Here is a 17,345-nt window from a genome sequence, read left to right as displayed (position 1 = left end):
GAGTGGTCTGTCTTACATTCAGGGTCATCTTGTATTTGGGTAAAGACAATAAACCTTTTTTTCCCCCCTGAGACATCTGAACACCATGTGTGACACCCATAGTGTCTTTGAGAGGATCTCAAGCACCCCAAGGTGCTGCCATAGCCTGGTTGAGAAGCACCGCTGCACTCTGATCTCCTGAATAACACAGGCGAGAGAATTGCAGCCAGTGATTACTGCAGTGGGATCATGTGTCCTAGCTTTGCCAGAAAATATCTTTCAGAAAGAGATTGCTAATCTCCATTTAATGATTTCAAAGTGATGAAAGATGCCCCTCATCCATTTGAATGGCAGGTTGCCTGGTGGGTACAATCCAAGGAGATTCAGTTTTGTTAGCTGAGAGGTGAGCAGGGGAAATTTAAGACCCTATATAGGGCTCAAAACACTTCCTGCCTGAAACCAGAATTTCACTGCAAAACACCTTCCCATGTGGCTCTGTGAATGTTAGTAGCTTCTGTTCAGTGTTCCCTCAGCACAAAAGCACTTTGACCTAGTTGCTCACACGTACACAGGCACCTAACGCCCACTGAGATATGGGTATGGGTGGAGGGAATGGTGAAGATGTGGTTTGGGTGAAGGGGGCTGACAAAGCAAGAGGCTGTGTGGTGGATCACATCACAGACAGATCCTTAAAACTACACAGAAGGGAAGAAACCATGGCCTGGCAACACAGGAGTCTGACCAGCCCCAAAAGAGGCAAAGGTGACTGTATAGATGAGAAGACCCAAGATAAGTGAGACCTTGCTGAGACTCATGAGGTTGTTAATGTATCTAAGCCAACATGCTACCTCGCTGTGGTGACGTTCTACTCAGGGTGCAGAACAGCAGTGGGATGATAGGGGAGAAAGGAAGGTTTGGGACACTTGTGTTAAGCACAGAAGTGCCCATGCTCAAGTATAGTTGATTAACAGAGCTTCAGATCTCTGATGACACAAACTCACAGGGCAATTGTCCTTTTGCAAGATGGTTGCCCATTAGCCAGTGCTTCCAAAACATGGATTAAAGTACAAAAGAACTCTCCTCAAACAGAAAAATCCACATTGGCCACTGTTTTTGGTGTACTGTAATGCATCTCTGTATGAGCAAAAACTGGGCAAGGTAGGAACTGCCAGAAGTCCAAGCACAAACCCAGGACTGCAGAAAACCCCCACTTGGACTTCAGAATAGATAAATAATTTTTTAAAAAGCTGCCATTCAGTGTGAACTACAGGCTTGATGAGGAAGTGTCTCATAGCATCTTGCTTTCAAGGGTTCCTCCTATATGCAAGAGGAAGCAGAGAGCTGTGGGAAATTTTTATAGTCAAAGTACTTACCCATTTCTGAAAATATCTGACATGCTCAAATAAAATTCACCCCCAAGAACTCTGGTGTCACTTGCATTTCTCTTTTGAGTGTCTCCTGTATATTCCCCCTCATGAGGAAAATTGGTGAACAATAGCCCCACTAAGGCAGGCAAAATGAGGAGTCTTAATTAAAAAGTGACTGATGGACTGATGCTCTGTCAGACTGAGCCCCAGACCAGAGAGCAGTGCTTTGTATAGAGGTGTGTGGCAAGCCCAGCAAATTAACATTACTGAGTTCTGGGACTGGTAGGCATCTAAGACATGCCATGTGGGCTCTATTGGGTGCAACCTTTTCCTCTCAGGAAATGGGAAACAGCCCAAGCATAGAACCAGGCTGTGTTAGAGTTTGGGAAGATACAATGTGCTCTCCTTTATTTTCAGTTTGTGAACTAAAAGGATTTTGAAGATGCCTGAACTCTTAGTCCTGCCTAAATGATAACCTCTTTTATATCTAGCATACTCAATTTTGCATTACCCTTCTATGTTTTAGGTTTGGGAGAAAACTCAGGTGAGGTTATTGACTGATTAAAATGAAAATCCAGACCAACAGGGGGAGAAATCTGGGCTGACCACATAATGCTACTTTGTCTTTATAGAAAATTGTAAACCGTGGCTCTACCATAGGTGCCTGTAACGCACTTACTCTTCTTGCAGATGTGATTTTAGCAAAGATGCTTGCTTTAATTGATAAGTGAATTGTTGGCTAGAATGGATGCTTCATTGTTGCATGAGTACTACACTGAGATCCCATGAAGGTGGGATCCTTTTATAGAGAAAACTGACTTGTTGTGGACAAGTGAAGGAAGGCTGATACAGCCACCACAAACATGCTGGTGTGGCTTGGATGACAGCCGCTGTAAGGGTTGTGTTGCTGGTTTTGCCCAAACCATGACTCTTGTCCATTTTAAATTCCAAGTAGATTCTTTCCCAGCATTTACTAAGACACTTTGAGCCCCATTTGAACAAAAACATTCCAAATCCATTGGACTCATTGCCTGCTGGGTGAGGTATGGAGTGACAGAGAACAGTGTAGCTCTCTCCTGAGAAATAAAGGTCTGGAGACCATTTCTGTTTGGTCCATGCATGTATTTAAAACAATTTTAGTCTTGTCCTGCTTTATCTTTTTTATGCCCTTTGGTATGAGTGGACAGAGCAGAAAGCATGAAGTTAGTGCTGGCTCTCAGTTTGGAGTAATCCCATACAGCCTTTCACATTCTTTTTGCTTATGAAGCAATCACTGTTCAGGTGGCAACACTTCCCAGGCATCTCCCTTTAGTGCTGGTGTTTTCAGTGACCGCTTGTGAGCATCAGTTACACATCTGCTCACTCCTTCACTTCCAGGTGCAAGGCCACTGGGGCACTTCATGAAGAATGCACCATTCCAATAGAGCCATTGCCTTTCTGGAGAGGTGTTTGGAGTGGGCACTTCCTTGTTCATCTCCTTAAGATTCACTGTGCTGCTTAAGCCCACCTTGATGATGCTGTGCAGGAGTTGAGGCAGAAGTTGCTTTTAATGCCCAATGAATTGTTGCCTCTGCAAGGAACTCCAGTGCCCCCCACGCTGTGGAATTGTTGCAGTGAGCTTCCCTGTCCACATTGAATGTGCCTGTGGCAAACAGTATGGAAAGGGATGGAGGTTGGAAAGCTGACTTACTGTGAGACTGAATCCACCACTTCAGGTAGAAGAGTCTTTGAAATAGTCAGTTTGTGATATGTGCTCTGTGCTTTATTTATAGAGGAGTGTGAGGAGTGGCACAAGTACCTGAAGCTATACACCCTGTGGAGTTGAGGTAGACTATAGCTCTTTGCAAGGCATTGGGTGCAACATGTCTACTGCTGATTGAAACCACCCTCAAGGGGAGAAATGCTATGCTTCTCCGAGAGTCCCGAGCCTAAAAGCCTTTGCCTGCACTGCCTGTCTTAGAAGGGAAAGAATCTCTGATCTCAGTGCAGTCTTATGAGAGGAGTCCTAGAATATGGATAGGATGGGGGGACTGAGAGGACAAATAGCTTGCGACTGTATCAGATGTCCTGTGAGTAACTGCTGAAATCCACTGGCAGTTGTCCACTTCTGGAAGAAATGCCCGGGTGTCTCTAAAGGATGTAGAAGGAGATTGGACCACGGCTCTCTGACACTACATCAGACAGCCCTCAGCCCCAATGTGATTGATGTGGAAGATGACTGATTGGCCTCTCATTTGTAGTTTTGAAACATCTTTGCATGCTGAGAGATTTTTGCAGGGGATTTTTCATAGTGGCAGTTTTTTCTTCTTTGTATCAAGTGTGGTAAGGAGGGAGATGACTAACTGTGCCATCTCTGGTACATAACAATTGATGTTCCAGCTCTTGTCCTGGGCTGCTGATAAACACCCAAGAATCTAGCAGCACATTTGGTCTTTACAAACTTTTTAATTTTAGAGCTGGGGGGAGACCCTTAACCTTGGCCTTAATTTCTGGTAAGAGCTCCAAACCTGTAAGTTAAGTGAAGCCTCTGATTAGAAGTCACAGCAGCAACAGCTCCAGAAGAAGCATGTGAAGACTCTCAGGATGCCTTAGAGTATGTTTCACTCCTGTGGAGCCTTTGCAATGAGACTGGCTGTTCACTTGGTTTGTTCTGGTCACCTGGGAGAGCTGTGACAAGCTCTGGCATTTTCTTCCAGAGATGGGATTGGTAGAGTGCCACACTGATTTAAAAATGAGAACAAGACTTCCCCCCTCGGGATATTCCTTTTCTTGCCATCCCTATCTCAAAGCATAGTGTGCCGTTTCACCTGCTGTCTATGAACAGCTGCCTCTGCCACTGCAGAGTCTGGGGCTGAGCAGATGAGAAAACCCTGTTGGCACTGCTGGTATCGCTGCTTTCCTTTTTTGACATCGCCTGGACAGAGGTTTTGAGTGTTTCCAGCGTCCACCTAAAATAGGCAGCAACGGTCAGAGAAGGGGAACCAGGGATGTCAAAGGCAGGATGGATGCTCTAGAAGGAGTTGGCATTGTGAGAGTGATTTAATTCACACAAAGCAGCTAGGGCCTCAAATGACAGGGGTTCAGAGGTCACCCCTGTGCGTTCAGCTGGAGACATCTGCTTCCCAAGTACAGGGTCTGTCTCTTGATGCTCCTGCTAAGTTTACTCCTCTTCACTTGACAGCAGATAGGGCACTATGGTAGGAGATTTTTTTCAACTTCCTAGGCAGGTCTGTTGCTTTAGATTTAACTTCTTTGGAGGTCTGAGAGGGGATACTGGTGAGAGAAGGCTCAGTTGAGCGTTTCTGTTTTTTTAAAAAGGACACTGATAGCAGAAAATGTCCCTATGTATACTGGATGTGTTACCACAAGTGTGACAAATGTGGTGAATGGCCCAGTCTTTCACCAGTTAAGACTATGCTCTTAAAATTCTGTATGTTGTTTCTACAGGCAGAGTAACTCTGCGAGACCTTAAAAGATGCCGAATGGCTCACGTGTTCTACAACACCTTCTTCAACCTAGAGAAATACCTGGACAACGAACAGCGGGATCCATTTGCCGTGCAGAAGGTATCAAGCATCTGTGTTTCTAAACATGTCCTGGTCCCAATCTGTTCTTAGCCTGTTACATAGAGAAAAACAGGATAAATGGAGCAGATGGTAGAACTAAACTGACCCAAACATTGCAGCCTATGCAGTAGGTAACAGCTTATATGGTGGGAATGAACAAAACCCACAAGTGTCCAAAGGCCTGGCCACAGGCTGGGGATGGCTTACAGGACCAGTGCAGAAAACCACCGGTTTTGTTTCCAGCTGAGGAAACTGGGAAGTAACACATTAAGGTCTTGTAGACAGATGTGCTGGTTTTCTCTAATGCAGCTTTTACTGTCTCTGCTAGTAGACACCTCCTGCTAGTGGGGTATAGAAGGTGTCCTAGGCCCAGTTTAGGTTAGGTGTTGGCATAGGCCTGCCCTCCTGCTGGCTGGGAGATGGACCTCATGCCCAGATGTGCTCTGGAGCCTGCATCTACCAGTTGGGGCTCAGGTGGGAGAGGAGCAGCTGAGGAGTCAGGTGGCTCAGTTACATCTGCTGTCCCATTTCCTATGCCCGTCAGCTGCTGATGTGACTGCCCTCCCAGGGGACAGCTCTACTCAGCCATCCACTCCTACTTATGGCAGGCTGGTGCGCCTGCAACAGATAGCAAAGGCCTTTTAGTTCCCCCTGCTCAGTGATGTCTCTGAAAGTTGTGGGCAGAACCTGCCAGGGACTATGCACCTTGTGTAAACCATACAGGTGCGGGAAGCCTTTGCAGCAGAAGCATGCCCTGTACAAGAAACACAGGGTCGGCTAGGTGTGTCCAGGTCATTTGCAGCAGTGGAAGGACACTCTTTGTTCTGGTTCATTTCCCCCCCTTCCCCCCCCCCCCGAGTTTCACAGGTGGAGTTCGCTGTGTTTAGGTTTCAGATAATGTCTGCATGTTTTTTTTTAACATGCTTTATTTGCAAGTGACAAAAGCAAGCAGAACATCAGCATTTATAAAACTTTTTGAGGAAGAAAAGCAGAGAACATGGGCAGGAGGTTGCCTCAGAGCCACTTAGGTCACTGGCAGATGTTAAATTAAAGGTTCAATGGGTCCGATCCCAACAATCGTGGTTCCTGCCATGCCACACATGTATGGCAGGAGGTAGGATTGTGGGATCAAGTATCAGATCCCATCATGCCACAGTGCCAGTTGAGGGGGACCCTGGGATCAGGTTTAATTAAAGGAACCAGCAGCAGAGTTGTTATGCATATTTCAGGTAGTAATTTTATGGGTTATTCCCCATTTTATCGCACCATTTATTGAATGCATATGTGGCCAGATCACTACTTAAGGTGTGATTAACTGGTTAATCTCATCTTAAGTATTATGTCTGTCAGGGGCTTTGGTGATATCTACTTGTGGGTTGGTTGTTGGAGGTTATAGTTTTGTTGGCTTGGTAGAGTGACACCAGTGTAAGGTGCTTTGCAGATGGGAACGCTGGGACTTGGCTAAGCAATATTTACTGTTTCAGAGCATCCCGCAGCCAGTAGGAGCCACAACCTTATAAACACAAAAGCAGAAGCTGCTCTTGGAGGAAGTTCTAAGAGGAAATGCAGTCAGCTTTACAAAGAGAGGCTGGCAGCCTCCTTAAATGTGGAAAGCCTATTGGCTTTTCCTTAATCAACCATATATATGCACAGAGTTCAACAGTGCCTGGCCCTGAAGGCTGGGATGTGCGGGCCTCTGCCCTTTGAGGAAGCCCTACCTTAGCTGTCACCAGTAGAGGAACCCAGCTGTTCTGTCTGAGCTGTAGGCAGATAACTGAGGGTATTTGACTCTGCTCTCAGCAGGAGTGAGAGCACAGTGACAGCAGGGCTTGGATTCCAACCAGACAGAAAAATCATTTAATAATTGTTTAATTACAATATATTTTCTTCAACTATCACCAGAGAATGCATGCTCTATGGAAGATGTGGAAGGGACAGTAATTGATACTCACTGCTATACCTACTAGCTGGCTGCAGCCTTCAGAAAGGTCACTGTCTGTCCTGAATCACCTACTGAGCTGTCAACATCAGTGAGGAGAAACCATTAAGACAGAGGGACCTAAGAAATACAGACAGGAAGTTACAAAGTGAGATTCACCATGGAAAACTGCTAAGTGGGGTGATAGATCTGAGGAAAATTGCCTTCCCTTCTCCTTTCCTCTTCCCTCCCTCTCCCACAAGCTGGCATTCATGGATGTAGAAGCCTGGAAAGCAGGCTTGTCAGTAGTGAGGACCACGTAAGCTCAAATGAGTTTCAGAGCCATCTGCAAAACTAAGAAAGCCAGTACAATGCTGAATGGTAGTCCAGGCTTGGTAACAGAGTAGCTGTTAACTACCTCTGTTATATAACTTCAGTGCAGCTGTCTGTTCTGGGCACCTCTCGACCAGTGAGACCGTCTGATTGAGATTCCACCCATTCTAGACTGGTTCTTGAAGTGTATTTGTACAGCGTGTACAGTACCTGAAGGCTGTGCATGCAGAGGATGAGGACGGATACCAGAGCGATCCAAGCCATCCTGCTTTGGTGCTACTTAGGACCGGTCTCATAGGTTAATTGAAAAGGCCACCTCATGCATAGAGAGTATACTTCCCCTATGTACCATAGACCTGTGGGGTGGGGGGGAGGAATTTTTAAAGTTTGGCACAACCTGGAACCCAGGCATCCAAAGAGATGTTCTCCTTGGAGCTCAACCTTTCTGAAAAGTCACTGTGCACAATTTATGGTCCAGCTCAGATTGCTGTGTGCGCCCAAGCCTTCTAGCCAGGTACTTGATTGTTTCTTTAAAGATCCCTGTTAGATTCATGATTAATCTGAGATCTTTGATTTAGTCCTTTGCTGTGACGCATTTTGATACCTTAACAGTGTGTACCTGCAGATAAGTCTGTACCTGCAGATGGACATTCCCATCTAATTTGTTTGTCTGACTGATATTTTCAGGACATTGAAAACGATGGCCCCGAGCCCTCTGATTGGGACAGATATGCTGCTGAAGAGTATGAAATTCTTGTTGCTGAAGAATCTGGAAACGAGCAGTTACAAGAAGGGTAGGAGTTGTCATTTACTTAAGCATCTGTGTGATAATCCCACAAATTTTGTAAGAGGAAAAAGTATGTTAGAGAGTGGCAAAAAGTGTCAGAAGTCCATTAAAGTTCAGCATGCTGTTTTGCTGGGCATAGGTGGCCCAGAGTTCTTTAGATAAAGAGCCAAGAAATTTAAAATATGGGAAAAATTTTAATACCCACCCAGAGTAAAAATGAAACATGCTAAATCTAGCCTTAGAGAATTTGAGACACAAGTCTCCTAGGATTTCCCAACAACCTAGATACCTGCTGTGTAAGGTATCTTAGACCTACAAGCAAGGAACTGCTCAAGGAGGATGTGACTCATAGGTTATAACATCAGAAGCTAGCACTGTGATTATCTAGTTCTACCTCCTATGTATCATAGGCCATAGGACTCCCCTGACTTAATTCCTGATTGAACTAAAGCATAACACCTAGGAAGGCATTCAGTCTCAGTGTCAACATTTCCACTGACCTAAAACATGGCAGCATACTTAGTGAGGCGTTCCAATGGTTAATTACTGTTACAGATGCATACCTTGGGTCTAGCATCAACTTCTCCAGGCACTGGGTCTCGTTGCATCTTGTTCTGCTTTCTTAGAAACGCCTCTGTCATCAACTTTCCATTCTATGTCAGTCCTTAAACTGTGCACTCATCACCCCTGGCCATCTCTGTGACACAGCAAGCCTCTTACTGAGGGAGGTTTGCTGATGCTTTAATCATTGCTATGGTTCTTCTCTGAACCTTCTCTCACATTTCACCTTTAATTGCAAACACCAGAGCTGAATACAGCATTCCAGCAGTGACCATACCAGTGTGAAATAGAGGTAACAGATCTTCTGGATTCTTATTCAGATCATTCCTGTTTAAAATTCCCTAGGATCATGTGAGCCCTTTTGGTCTCAGTGTTATACCTACCAAAATGTATGACTTACACTTGCTCAGGCCTGATGAAGAACGCATTGCATTTGAAAGCTTGTCTTAGTCTCTCTCAACTATGCAGTTGGTCCAATAAAAGGTACCACCCTAAGCAATCTTTACCTCTTGCATTTGCCAATAAAGAAACACACTGATTGTGTTCAGTTTACCAAACAACCCAGATTTCTATTTAACCCATCTTTTGAATTATCCAGCACTACCCCCTTCACTGGGTCACGTCTAAACCATCCCAAAACAATTCTTCTGAGTTTTCTTCTGGGTCACTGATAAAAATATTAAATAGTTTAAATCAGAGAACTGATCCCTGTGGGACTCTCATAGAAACATCCACTCAGTGTTCATTCCCTGCTTACAATCACAGTTTGTAGCCTGATAGCCAGTTTTTAATGAGTGAGATATGTAGTATGTTGGTTTTGTATTGTGCTCATTTCTTAATAGAAAACCTTCTGTGAAGATTGTTCTATCAGTAGGATAGACAAACACCTGCCAGGAATGGTCTGCTTATCCTGCCTCAGACAAGGGGATCAAGTAAATGACCCCTTGAGGTTTCCCTGAGCAGGTCCAAGGAAGTCAAGGGCCAGATTCTTTTTCAACCATTTGGCATCCAAGGGCAAAATTCTGTTTTACTGCTAAGTGGCTTGTTTGGAGCTTTTGGGCATCTAAACCATGGAACAACATTCGGCTTCCCCCATGTAACAGCCTGCATTCCAGTAAGATGCCTAAAATTCTTGCATATCTATATTCTGACCCTGTGCAGCAGCTTGACTGTTCTGCACTCATAAGTGATTCAGTACACCCTTGGAAGCACCTCACTCTCTTTATGCTCCTCTGAGTCAGTTCAGTCATGGATGCACAAAAGTGTTGTGCAAAACCCTCAAGTTGCAGACACCTAAAAACCCACCTGTTTGCTGCATGTTGCACTATGCAGTCACTAGAAACATGGCACCAAGCAGCACTGGGGCAGAGTGTAGCCTTCTTCACATGGTACTCTGCTGCCTCTCAGTGAGGCTGGAATACACAGACATGCATGTAGTATTTGGAAATCCTTCCAGTGGGCGTCTTTGTTAGGAAAAGCCTGTTGGAAGACATGACTCAGAATCCTGCACAGGAAGGAGTGTGTGGCTAGGGGTGGAAGGAGGAAAAGCCTAGTGGACTGCCAGTAGCAACCCTCAGCATTGCAGTTCTTTCCTTCTAGAAAAACAGCCTATATGTGTACAGTAATCAGCTTTTTCCACCCATCTATCACTATCATCACTCCACATATCGCTAACCATGCTGATTCTCTTCACTGCCAAATCCTTTCTGAAATCACACTTCCCCCTTGTATCAACATATCCAGATTGGACAGGAGGGTGGACTGCGCCTACTAGCAATTAGCGATTCATTCATTTTTGGAGCACTGTGTGCACTTAAAGCCAGTATCCCCTCCTGTTTACCTTGCCACAACTTGTCCTCGCTACTGAAATGTAGTCCAGAATAGTGCCATGACTTACCATAGCATTTAGGAAGTGTTGAGTAGAATGCCTAAATAGCTTTGGTAGCAGGAGCCAGGACAATACACTGTTTCCTGCATCAGAGTTAGGCTTCCTCTTGCTTGCACTCTGCCTGGTCTCATGATTCTTCGCCTGTGATTGAGGGGTGGCACTGGGAACCCAGGTGTTCCATGTCCTGGATAAGTGCTCTGATGAGGTGAGGAGGCAGCTGCAGTCATAGATGTGTACTTGCTTGGGTGGATAGTCCTGCTAAGACAGTTGTCTTACATGGTCAGGGAAAAGTAGAATTCCAGCCAGACAGGCTGAAACGTTTCCTTTGCCTTTTCATTCTTCACAATGTTCTCACTTCCTTATTTGTGCAGTAATGACGGTAACTATACAGTGACCTTCATTTTTAATCTAAAAATAATATTTGTTAGATTTTTACAACTCAAGTAAATCGGTAGAGAATGTTCCATTTTGAAAATATGCTTGTTCTTTCTCTGCAGATCATTTGAAGAGGACTATGAAACAGATGAACTTCTATCACCCTCTGAAACTGGAGACAAGTTGGAAAAATTAGTTATCTCAGACCTTTCATCATAGGAAAATGGAAGACGTAACCTGTGTCTGTCAATATTTAAATGGAGAGTGGTCAGTCCTTAGACACATAGGGATTTAAAAAAAAAAATCCTTTTCTTTGAAGCAATGCATTTTATTTTGTACACTGTACTTCAAGATCCCTTTTTCTCCTTCATGTATAACTACTATAAGTTTATTTCTATAAAGAGGCTTTTTGCAATGTGTTATTGTGCACGCTCATTAAATATGGTGACTGCACTTTGTTTCCTTTATGACTTACCATACAGAGTCTATAAGGGCCTCCCATGTGCAATAACTGTCCAGCAGAACAACTGCATGCACAATAGTCACAAGTCATTACCAGCATAGTTTACTATAGCTCCATGCTGTACCTGTTATTCTATACCCTGTTACTTTACCAGAAGTGACAGGGACACAAGCGCTGCCAAATGAAGCTGGTTTGAATGAACATCTAAAATGTTCCTTTAATCCTTGTTCATGGTGCAAGTAGTTCTGTTGGGGTTTCTTTGGATTGTTTTATTCAAATAGTGTCAAAATCTGTTAATTCTGGAAACTGAGATGATAGAGATCAAGGCAACTTCTTGTGCTGTGCACTGCACGACAGAGACCCAGATCAAAGACTCTTCATTGTTAAACATATTTTTCTCATCATGCAGGATTTTCCAGAGCTATCAGACTACTTCAACCCTCAGGCAAAAAACTGCATTATGGTGGAGTTAAATGTAAACACCTCTGCACATTCTCCCATGCCAGGGTCAAATATCAACAAGGCCAGGGTACAGTCCTCCTTGAAGCTGTTCTCCAACGTGATGTCCACAAAAAAACCTGCGCCACAGGTGCCACTTTTTGTGCTACCCTGTGTCGTCTCCTTCCTCATGCTCTTCTCATCTGTCACACGCACCTATCGTTTACATGTAGATGGTGACCTGCTCAGGGCACTATCTCTATGGTACCTACCATAATGAGCACCGCTGTAGTACAACTGGTAATAGATCGAGAGCAAATATGAGTTAGCTGGGTAAACACACTGCAGTGTTCTAATCATCCCAAGGCAAACAAACTGAAGAAATTCTGAGTAAAGGTTATAGTTGAAGCAAATCCTCAGTATGGCATGAGGGGGATAGTGGAGAGGGGCCAGGAGGGCTGTGGCATGATGGGGACAGGTCTGTGCAGGCTTAGCAGAGATGGCACTGGCCTCTATTTATCCCAAAGCATCCTTGGGATGGACAGCAGTCCTTTAGGCTGCCAGAAGGTAGAAAGGAGCTTGTGTTTGATCTCTGCAAGGGGCAGCATGGAGCTACAGTCCAGCTGGTAACAAGGTGAAGTGGTGGCCATTTTGAAAGACAGCAATTCTTATTTCTCTGAAGAATGGTATTCATTCATCAGTCCCTGCAGACTAGAAACTTCCAGTTGTGAACAAGTAAGTGAAGAAACATAAGATTAAGCCCAAATATTTGCTTCCAAAAAAATAAACCATCTGCACAGGAGTAGGACAAGGCTTACATCTGCTAGATTTTTGTATAGACAAGCAATGTTCATGCAAAGACAAACAAGAACACAAAAAAGCCCCCAACATAAGGTGCTAGGTTTATTCATGAAGGGATCTTTTACCTTTAATGAAGGGATTTACTTGCAAAACTTCTGGAAATATGTTCTGTCCTCGGGGAGAAGGTGCTGTAATTCCAATACATGTCACTGTTCACACACAGAGAATTCCTGCTTGAACTGCAAAATTCAACTCATCCTTCACAAAGGCATCTTGAGCAATGACTCTTCAAGTAGATGACAAAGCTCATGGTCTGAGCTAACAAGCCTATCCAGCCACCGGCATGGAGACTGTCCCTCTAAAATGAAGGTAGAAAAGCAGTGTACTGATTCTCCAATGCATTGGTTTATGGATAAGGAAACCTCCCATCTGAAGGGGTCCAGAGATACATGGACCTAAACTACTACAAACTGGGGGAGTTAAGTTAGCCGAACAAGTTGCTAAACTGTAGCTGTAATTCTCCACGTGCCATAAAGCACATAATTACTATCATAACTGGCATAGCTATGGACTGCTTCTGGAAATCTACTTTAGTAAGAACATGAGATAATTAAGCCTTAGACCATCCTTACGTGGTAGGGACCATCCCTATATCACCACTTCTGGTTAGATTATTTTGTTCAAGGCCCTAACCTAAGGGACACAGTATCGAAGGCCAAATTAAAAAGCCAGGTGTAGCAGCTCAGTGTTCACAACTGTTCTTGTTACTTGAAGATACACAAAGGTTACTTTGAGATCACCATTTCCTTCACATTTTCCTTCCCTTTGTAAGGGGAAGGGTGCGTTTCAAGCTGAAAAACATTATTAAAACCATAAATGAAAGAAAACAAAACAATGGGCTGTTTATGAAATGCCAACTATGTTGGATGGGATGAATTTTTCCACAAACCTTTCCTATTCCAATATTGTTCAATATTCTTTTTGAGAATTGACATTAGCTATTGATTGGCCCTGTAGTTGCTTCCCAGTTAACGTGGAATGTTGCCACGAGAAAACCCAGGTCTAATAACATGGAATTCCTTGAACAGATTTGTGAAAGGCCCCAGTAGTGGAGATATATAGTTAAGTGGTATTTGGAACTGCTTTCTCCAATTTGTGCAAAACGGGAGGGTTATAAATTTGACTTGACCTGCAATATTTGAGCTCAAAAAACAGAAAAAACTATGGCTCCTTTCTGAAGTAATATGAGTTTTGTAAGGGGCAAAGAAGGGGTAACCAGAGTGAAGCATTACTAGGGCACTTGTAAGAACATATTCGCATGTATGGAAGACTGACAAGGAACCTGCTGTATGCTGAAACAAGATCCTTTTCAATCATTCAGCCTCTCATGCTATATAGAGTCCATACTTGCACAGTTCTTGAAGCTCTGATGTTCCTATACACACAATGCAGGAAACAATACATCAGCCTCTCACTGAGGCCTCCAGATGCTGCTGTAACTGGTAAAATACACAAACTACATGCAACATTCAGCTCCAACCTTCCTAGACAGGACTTTCTCAAGGCTTCTGCCAGAGCCATACCAACCCTCTTTTATGTCCAGATGGGGAATCAAGTCACCTACCTCAGTGAAGTTGCAATGATCCAATGAACTCTTTCCCAACTGGGTGAATACCTGCAAAGAGAGAGAGTTTCCAGCTATAATTTCTACTAGTCTGGCAAGTATGTCCCTGGAAAGCCACATTGAAGGAATTGCTTGCGTTTGCTCTTCCCTCCACAAATTCATGTCCCCAGCAAACATCATTCCTTTCCACTTTCTCATCCTTTTCAGGCATATGCCTATCAACCTCCTAGATGGCCCCAGGCCTGAACCACCCCAATGGAGGCAGCCCTCTCAACTTCCTACTCGCAGTAAGGCTACAACAAAGGAGTCTAGTGCAACAATGGGTGTGCCTTCAGCACACATCACCATGTCAGGGTCCATCCCATTTCCAGGAGGCTGGCTACCATTGCCTATTTGTCTGCACACTGCAGCTACCTCCTCTGATCACATTTCCATGGTGTTGCCACTACCGCTCCCTGAAAGGAGCAGACCTGCGCATGCCCGGAAAAGCAAACAAGAGCAGAGAAAGATGGCTTGGAGGAATGAGCACAAGATGGAAATAATCAGGTTTCCAAGTCTGATCCTGGCTCTGCTACTATGCAAGACCTTTGTTGCAATGTCATGTTCTGTAAACTGGAGATAAATACTCAGTTCCCTCCCCCAAGGTTGCTTTATGGTGCTGTCTGAATAACACTATAGCGGCATATGTTTTACTATAGAGGCAAATGGCTTCCCTGTAGTTGTGTGCGACAGGGTGTTTTGGTTGTGGTCTCAGTGTCAAACACCCCCTAAAGTCAGGGGCTCCTTTGGAGTTTAGATGACCTCTAAAGATCCACCTCCAACTCTTGGCTTTCCCTCTGCTAATTTTTCAGTCCATTTGATAGAACTATTAGGACTGGGCTGTAGCAGTCATCTCCACCTGCATGTCATCTTCAGTACACTGCTCAGCCTCTATTACTGCAGGCAACTGGTAGGAAAACATCCCAGGTCTGCTGGCAAGGACACTGGCTATTAAAAAATTGTACTAAGCATTGTATCAATACATTTTTTCACTGTCCAAGATTTTAGATTGACGAACTAAGTTGCCCAGTCATTGGAAGGGGCACAGCAGCACCTCCAAAGAAAGAACCAACTACACGCTGCTATCAGTGGTGTTCTTATGAAATTCCTAGCTAGGTCAGGATTGCAATAACCCTTCCTGGGGGTGTGAAATCCGCTGCTAAGTCACCTGCTAATGGAGTTAAATGGAAATCTGAGGACTCTCCAACCAAGCAACGTGGCTACCTGCTCAAAAATACAAGTGCTTCAGGTCATCAGCTCATCTCTTCAGGAATGGCAAAACACTGGTGTTTGATGAGTCTCCAATACAGATGCTCTTTCAATTGCCACTGATGTTCCTCTTAGGCTGTAGTCTCTGGACCACTTGCTGCTACTTGTTCTTTTTTCTGTTCTACTGTTTAATTCAGGATCTATTTCTCCCCACATACCTGTTGCAGAGGGGCTTCAACTTCCTATTTCATGCTAATGCCATGTTGGCTGGGGCCTTTCCCAATATACTGTGAAACAGACCTCTCCCACTATTTGGAATCCACAGTAAACTTCTTGCTAGAGTTGGACTTTAAGAGTGACGAGAGAGTTTTCTTCAACCCTTCTCCCACCACTCAGTAGCTCTTCTGGTTTCTTCCTCAGGACTGCCCAGCCCAAACGCAAATTCCTCTCCCCCAAAAAATCTGCTTTCCCCCTTCATATCAAGGTGATATGAGTCGCCTACCTTGCAGTCAGCAGAATCCACTTACCTTTTTCCTAGCAGGATCAACATATAATAACAAAGTGTTTCAAGGCAAAGTTTGCCAGCCTGTGGTAACTCTCTTGCCCTGTCTTGCCTGTTTTCAAACACAGCATGGAAACCATTATCTTAAACCAATGTAGATCTGTGGCCTTTAATCCAACATTGACATCCCCCATCGCCTTCTCTTGCTTACACATTTGAAAACTGTAATTATATTATACATAGAAAAAATATTTTATCCAACCTCTGTAATCAGATTCCATTTTAATAACTCTATGGCATATGTTTCCTGTATTGGCATGATAAAAATTTAGTGGCAGATGACTTTTTATATAGGAGGTTGCACCTAAAATCATAACCAAGTGGGCTAACCTAATAGTGCACAAAGGGTGCGCCTACAAATACAATTAATGCTATTTGGCTTTACTGCGCAGTAAATTTACTACCAAGTAGACTAATTTCCTACACAATAAGTGCCTGCATGTTTAGATAGTGATGCTTTACTGTGCAGTAGATTTGTTTACTGTGCAGCGAAGTGTCTCATGTAGACACGGCCAAAATGCTCTAGAGGGCAGCATGTCTTTTAGGATACTGGAATCCAGAACTTGGAGAAGAGGACTGTAGCCAGGACTGCAGCCAGGACTGCTACCCAGCTCAATTCCCAACATTAGTCAAGCTGACAACATTTTGTTTCACACTGCTTTTACTATCAGAAATTAATTAAAATTTTCAACATCATAAATATCTATTTCTGGTTTTCCCCAGGTCTTGACATGCTACAGATCACCCCACTCCTTTGTCTTGGTTTCAAATCCAACTTATGTAAATTGAATTCATTTTGCCCACTTAGTAGACTCAAGAAATAAGTAAAATTAAGTTTTAAAAACTGAATCACACAACAGAAACATGAACTTATTGACCTTTCTATTCTCTCGAGTTGGTTTGCTTTTGTCTTGCAAAATCTGAAGTCCTTTCCCCTTAGAAACAAGCAGCCTTGATTCTATGTTGATACATGGTAGGCAACCGCCGATGCTTTGGATCTTAGTGTACACAGAAGAGGTCTAGTCAGGTGCCTGATGAATCTGCTTGTATGGAGTCCTGCGACTATCACATCAAGACCTTTGACGCGTATGCCCAGGCAAGAGTATGGAGGAGTGCAGACTGCCCAAGACCTACCATCTCCCTTTAGACCATCAAAACAGAATGCAAAGGCCAGACCAAATCCAGACATTCGGTGCCTTTATGGTTGTAGCTTCTGCCAGAAAGCAACAAATAAAAATTTTTGCTGACTACCTAATGCCTCGGCGAGGTCGCGCTTGTCAGGTGTCCCTTAGCCTTTGTCCAACCAAGGAGTACCCACTAGGCACTGGGGGCTAGGATTTTGAGGTGTCCTATACTCACCTCACTCTGGAAGTTGCAACATTGTGGTATTTTATAGGAGCTACCCTGCCATGAGTAGCCCCACCACATTGCCACC

General features: G+C 44.1%; 1 protein-coding gene across 2 annotated transcripts in view; it reads left to right on the top strand.

Moving 5' to 3' along the window:
* PPP2R3A (protein phosphatase 2 regulatory subunit B''alpha) overlaps positions 1 to 11,227 on the top strand; it is an 81,116-nt gene extending 69,889 nt beyond the window's left edge. For both annotated transcript variants that reach the window (XM_059730744.1, XM_006270441.4), the window contains 3 exons: positions 4,794 to 4,912; positions 7,851 to 7,957; positions 10,897 to 11,227. In XM_059730744.1, coding sequence (XP_059586727.1) covers positions 4,794 to 4,912; positions 7,851 to 7,957; positions 10,897 to 10,993 — 323 coding nt within the window. In that variant the 3' untranslated portion in view covers positions 10,994 to 11,227. The remainder of the gene's footprint in view (positions 1 to 4,793; positions 4,913 to 7,850; positions 7,958 to 10,896) is intronic.
* Positions 11,228 to 17,345: the final 6,118 nt, after the last annotated feature.

Source organism: Alligator mississippiensis, chromosome 7 (genome assembly GCF_030867095.1).
Source record: "Alligator mississippiensis isolate rAllMis1 chromosome 7, rAllMis1, whole genome shotgun sequence".
Taxonomy (NCBI): domain Eukaryota; kingdom Metazoa; phylum Chordata; order Crocodylia; family Alligatoridae; genus Alligator; species Alligator mississippiensis.
This window is presented reverse-complemented; position numbering and strand designations above follow the sequence as displayed.